The sequence below is a fragment of the Quercus robur genome, chromosome 8 (genome assembly GCF_932294415.1).
Source record: "Quercus robur chromosome 8, dhQueRobu3.1, whole genome shotgun sequence".
Lineage (NCBI taxonomy): Eukaryota > Viridiplantae > Streptophyta > Magnoliopsida > Fagales > Fagaceae > Quercus > Quercus robur.
The window spans coordinates 57512701-57519183 of NC_065541.1; the positions used below are offsets into that span (position 1 = coordinate 57512701).

General features: G+C 39.8%; 1 protein-coding gene across 1 annotated transcript; it reads right to left on the bottom strand.

Moving 5' to 3' along the window:
- Positions 1 to 3051: 3051 nt before the first annotated feature.
- On the bottom strand, positions 3052 to 4707 carry LOC126697230 (lysM domain receptor-like kinase 3). The gene has a single exon (XM_050394131.1). It carries the CDS (start codon positions 4656 to 4658, stop codon positions 3375 to 3377), a length of 1284 nt encoding a protein of 427 aa, XP_050250088.1. The 5' UTR covers positions 4659 to 4707; the 3' UTR covers positions 3052 to 3374.
- Positions 4708 to 6483: the final 1776 nt, after the last annotated feature.

Below are 6483 nucleotides of genomic sequence, written 5' to 3' on the forward strand. Positions count from 1 at the left end.
GTTTTCTTAATTGATATTACATCACCAATAAGAAAACATGTTTTCGAAAACATGACCATATTTATTTCCTACTCATTCTTTTATTATATGTCAAGCTAAATATACAAGTTTAGCACTTCTTCTTTTCTTTTCTTTTTTTAATGATAATTTGATAGTTACTTTAAGAGGAGGGAGGATTGGGAACATTGAACATCATCATTAGAAACACAAAAATATATCAATTAAGTGATATAAACAAGATAAAATATGCTATATCTTCATTGGTGGAGAACACTCAAGTTGACACTTGACAATCCTTTCTCTCGACTCCAACATTAACATGCACATTGGTCTAGAACTTAGGATGAATCTCCTCAAGTGTTGGAAATGATTTCTATGATGACCCAGCCCCAAGTTCTCAATGGCCTTTGAGGTTGGGCTCCCAATTTATTTGTTTAAAGTGGGTAAAGAGTTTTCTACTATGGGTAAATCCCTTTAAGGCTAACCTAACAGCCCAAGTGAAGGAATTTGAGACCTAAATTGAATCTTATCCCCCTCTATGTGTTTCTCGTGGAGTCTCGGGCTATGTATTGAGCTTCCTTCTCTTTAACTATATCTCTTTTTTTTCTTCTTGTGTATCACTCTCTCTCTCCCCCCCCCCCCCCCCCCCCAAGATTTTCCAACCCCCGATCTCACTCCTTCAACCCCCATTTATAGACTTCCCTTAGTGGGGTTGTCATGACAATGGGAGGGGCTTTTTATGCTAGTGGAGTCCTTCTGGGATATATTCCTAACCAGATGGAACCCACTTCTCATGACAGATGTGACTACCTTGAAACTTGCACCTGTCGCCAAACGGTGCGCAACATACGATTTTCCCCAAGGCACTATCGTTACTGTTCAGTTCAGTCCCCAACTTGGTATTGACCCCTGAACTGACACAAACCCCGATCTGCTGTTGATCCCCGAATTGATATGGTCCCTGATATGCCATTGGGCCTATAATTCTTGGGCATATGGAGGTTAAAGGGTTGGACCCATACCTAATGCTCGCACAGTTTCATTTCCATTATTGTACACCACATATATATATACATGAAATGCATTTCATTTATTTTACATCGTAATTTCTAATTGAATAAAAAATTCATAAAATCAAAAACAAAATTTGCAAAATGAAACAAAATTTAGATACAATTCATACAATTCCTTAGGTGCAATGAATCAATATCGTAATTAAAGTCAAACAAATAGTTACATTGAATTTAATTGTCCTTGAAAAAGATAACACAATTTGTCAAACACTAGAGAGCATTATAGAGATTCTGGGCAAAGAGAGGTATTATTTTGGTGGAGTTTTCAGCTCAAACACTTTGTGCAAAATTTGTATTGTTGGGCTTTGAATTTTAGAGGAGACAAGTCAATAAAGGGTCTGCTACACTAGTCTTGGACTTTACCAACCAAAGGGGCTTGAATCTCCCTAAAAAGAGCGAGATACCCGTGTCTCTGTTTAATTGTGTTGAGATTCTCCTCAAGTAAATTTATTGTAATTTTATTTCAATTTCTCTTGTATTTTCACCAATGCATTGAGATTGAGGGCATTTGGTAGAGGAACACTAGATTAGCTTCTCCTTAAGAAAGGATTTGGCTTTTTACTAAGTAATTATACAAGGGTTTTTTTTGTGTGTGTTTGGGGAGAAAGAGAAGGGGGGGGGGGGGGGCAATAGAAGCAGCCAAAAGCTTATATTCAAATTAGGTCTCAGGTTTGTGATTTTGTCAATTAGAATTCCTAACTTATAAAAATCATTTATAGTTAGTCTTTGCCCATCTCCATATTCATCTTTGTCATTATAGATGATAACAAAATAAAGAAAAACAAGAAACCAATAATAAAATTTTGCATTTCATTCAAGACTTTTAACTTTTTCACATCTTTTTTATTTGTGTTTTGTTAGTTTGTCATTTGATATCAAAGTTGGATGGAATGATTAGTTCAACTCAAGTGAGAGAGTAAATTGGAAAAAGAAAATGTAGGGATCTGGGGTCGGTAACCAAGACTTGCTCAGCATTGTTGGGATAGGTCCAGTCCAGTACCCGTAGTGTGTGGACATAGGATCAGTACTCGGGGATAGCTATTAGTTGCTGAATTGGGCTTGGCCCGATGTCAACAAATGGGTTGGAGACGACCGAAGACTCACCAGTCAAATATAGGATCGGTAACTGAACACTATTAGTGTTTTGGGGAAATCCACTATCAAACGCTGTTTGGGGTCTGCTACAAGTTTCAAGAAAATCTTCAAAATGTGCCAATTTACGAGGGATTCTAGGCAGAAGTGAGGACCACATGGGAAAAGGTGGAGAAGTAATCATTTGGGTCTCTACTAAGAGGAGACTATAAAAAGGAAGTGAGGAAGAATGAAAGGGTGGTTGGCAAACACAAAGAGAGGTGTGAGATAATGAGAGAAGAGAAGGGAGAGAGGAGGGATTAGAGAGGATAAAGATTAGGCTTGTGACAAAGAAGGTTAGAAGATTGGGTTCTCAAGGCAGCGTTTGAAGTAATAACTAGTAGGAGTGCAAGGAAACCCACCAACAAATAAATTGGGAGCCCAAATTCTCCATTCCAAAAGGAAGCACCACTGGATTTGGGTACCACAGAAAAAATAATTAACAACTACTCCTAATTTGACAAAAAAAATTAAATCTTAATTACTAATTTGACAATTGAAGTAAAAATATCTAGGGATTAAACTAAACTTTAGCCTTATTTTTTAATTAGCCAAAAATAGAAAGTAGACATATGTGTTGGAGTCTAATTTCAAAAATCTCCCATTGAATTATATGATAATATATGATATTCACAACCAAACAATGTATACGATATCCAGACTAAAATATTAAAATACAATATCCAGGAAATCCTATCAATTTCTTCAACAATATTGTGTTTGAAAAGAATTAATCAAAGCATAAGAGAACAAAACAACAACAACAAAGTAGCAAGAATTAAACAGGCACAAAAATGTCCATTAAAACACTCGACATAAACGAATGCCAACAAAAAGTCAAAACAAAAAAAAAAAAATTCTTTTCTTGTCTGTTATTCACATCATATACAAGTATAAACAAAACTATCAATTCCTTTTACCCTCAAAACGAATCAATCTAACCCTAACTCGTGTTAACCACAAAGGTTTAAAAAAAAAAAAAAATTACCTCAAAACAAAATGATAAAAATATAAAAGCCCACCAGTAAGTGAAGTTACAGTCGAATAAGGCATCATTTAGGAAGCACGAATACTTTATTTGGGTGTTGTATTCGTGTACTATCTACCTGTTATAATTTAAAAAAAAAAAATTGACGTATCACACCTGTACCTGTGTGCATGCTTCCTAGGTCACCGAGGGGCCAAGGAAACCGAAAAATCGGTGGGTAAGCCAATCTGGTCAGCCCAATGCTGAGACTCCAAATACAACTTGGAAACCAAAAGTGCGACCCGACCCATATCGGGTCTCTTATTCGGATCCTCCTCAACGCACTCCAACGCCAACCTCACCATCTTCTCCGCCACTTCCACCGGGTACGAGTCCCGCAATCTCCGGTCGACCCATTTCCTCACTCCACCATACTCCCCACTCGCTTCCCTCGCCGTGTCGATCACGCTCACTCTCCTATACCCGCCATTGTCGTCGAACGCGAACTTCAACACTTCCTCTCCCGATAACAGCTCCAACACCACCACGCCGAACGCGTACACGTCGCTCTCCTGCGTCGCGAGTCCCGTCTGCTGAAACTCCGGCGCCATGTACCCTCTCGTGCCTTCGAGCTTCACTTCTTTGGATTTCTGCTGCGGCGGCGGCGGCGTTTTGGAACTACCGGTGATCTCGCCGCAGAGCTCGGCGGTGCCGAAGTGGCAGATCTTCGCGTTGAGGGACTCTTCGGTGACGATCACGCTCGAGCTTTTGATGTGGTTGTGGACGAAGCTCGAGCTCTGTACCCCCGTGCAATGGTGGACATAGTCGAGCCCGTGAGCGAGGTCCGTTGCGATTTGCATTCGCTTCAACCAGGTGGACAACACGGTGAAGCTAGGGTTTTTAGGGTTTCGGAGACAGTCTTTGAGATTCGCTCCGGTGACGAATTCGTACACCAAGTAAATGTAATTCCCCGAGAGCGAAGCGCCGAGGAGCTTGATCAGGCTACTATGGTGGATCCGGCAGATCGACAGCAGCCTGTCTCGGAGCTCCGGGACCTCGAGCGGTCGTCGGAGCTTGCGTTGGAAGACGGCGACCTCCTTGTCGCGGAGAAAGCACCGCCACGCGGCGGAGGTGGAGGAGGAGGAGAATTTATTCGAGAGGAAGTTGTTGGTGGCGGCGGAGATCTCCGATAAATTGTAAATGTGAGGATTTTCCGGCAGAGAATCCTTGAAGCTAGAGAGAGAGGCTCGGCTCGTAGCCGAAGATTTCGAAGAGTAGTACTTGTTGTTGTAGCTCGATCCGGACCCGGACCCGGTGGCGTAGTTGTTGGAAAACGGGTCGGGAATCGAATCGGTAAACGATTTCCGGGGCCTGGAATTGGAATTCGGACTCCTGGGTGCGATTGCCTCTGTGCTCTTCTTCGTTTTGCACATTTGGTTTTTCTTGTTCATCAAACGTGCGCCGTCGATGGTAACGGCGTGAAACATTGTAGAAATGTCATGTATTTGTGTCTGAAATGAAATGGCGGTTTTATATGTTTTTTCTTTTTTTTTTTGGTCAAATAAATAAATATCTTATTATATTAAATACTGTAATTAAATCCCACTATACTTTGTCGACCTGAGCTAATTGGATGTGTAGTGAAGTCTTTTTGTCTCTGGTTATGATCATGAACAGATTCTAAGGGAATAAAATCATATGTTTGCAACAAAAATATATTCTTTTCTTTGGTTGTAGTCGGTAATAAAAAATTATATTAATATGTTTTAAATTTTTTTGACAAAATCAAAAGATTATTATTGAATTGGCGTGCGGTAGTTACTTGTGATTGATTAGATTACGTTCAGAAAAGGAAACCAATTATTTGAAATGCTTTATTTTTTTTTTTTTTTTGTATCAAGAGAAACTCACATAATTGTAATTGAATAAATTATATAAATAATAAACTCTTCACGTACTCATATATTTATATATGGTGTCTTAATAACAACAGACACAACTTTCATTTAAAAAAAAAAATGTAAAGGAATATGTGGGGCCCAATAATTTATGGGTCAGGTCCATTTGCTCGTGGGAAGTCCAAAGGCCCAAGTCAAAGAAGGCTACGGCCCAAGCTCAATAACATAAAGCCCAAATGGCCCGGAGATGTTGTCGAGGACGGTTCAGTCCTCGGCAGACCCAAAATTCCACCAAGAAGAGGGGCAAAAACGGTATAGGACCAGACTGGAAAGGAGACCTAAAATATCTCGGGAAAGCTGCCCTCATTACCCTTCCCAGATAAGACTCTGCATCCAGCAGAGCCGGATTCTTCGGCTTTATCAACCACCCCCAGTGATTCTGGGATTAGACTGACGGGACAAATATCAGTCTTAGAAAGATTGACTCTACACGTGGACGAAGGACAACGAGCGTTAGAGAGTATAAAAGAGAAAGTAAGTAATCTGGATAGGGGGGGAAGGGGGGGGGACAAAAAACCAGGGGCTCCCATCCTACCTCTAGGAGAAAAACTCCATGAGCGAAAATCCCTTAGCAATGTATGCACACCACATGAAAAAGAAAAATCCATCGCCGGATAACCGGAGGAAGACCTTAATCGTCCTCGGACTAAGTCCGAGGAGTCCAACCCCTCAGGATGTGATGCTATAAGGCCTAAATGTTCAAATCCAATTCCTTTTTTTACATGAATTCCTCTAAAAACAGGACCGGACCATCGCCCCGTAATCAAAGACAAGCCTTTCAAGCCCACTCTCTGCAAATCATATTGTGAGGGATCTTTCACGTACGAGCCCAACATCATTATTGGGTCGTTAAAGAAATCGTGTCCCTACAGAATAATTCATAAATGGTACGTATAAATGGTGAAGAAAGAAGAAATAAGAGGAAACTAAAATTGGATTGACAACTAAAAAGCATATGTTTATCAAAAAAAAAAAAAAACAACTAAAAAGCATATTCTTTATGTAAAAGCATGTTGATGATGAAGTATTGTTTAAGGCAACATGTGGCTCTTCTCTATTAGCTCTATTTGGGATTTAGGAGGTGGCCATGTCACGCACGTATAGTTTCTAATATTTTATTTGATGATAAGATACTTTATTGGTTAAACTGATACCGTTTATAATGTTGATTGTCGAGGGTAAACAGTTTGATTGTTTAAAAGGTGATTTAAAATTTTGTTTATAATTAAAAAGGATAATGGGGGTTAGTTTTTATTTTTTTTTCTGGCTGCGAGAAAGGAAATTTGATGGTGACTTGAGTTGAGGCTAATAGATTTGTGTGAACATGGTTACGGAAAATTTGGATATGTATAGT

Excerpts from the sequence above, each read along its gene's own strand:
- LOC126697230 (XM_050394131.1), bottom strand. The coding sequence starts at position 4,658 with ATGTTTCACGCCGTTACCATCGACGGCGCACGTTTGATGAACAAGAAA.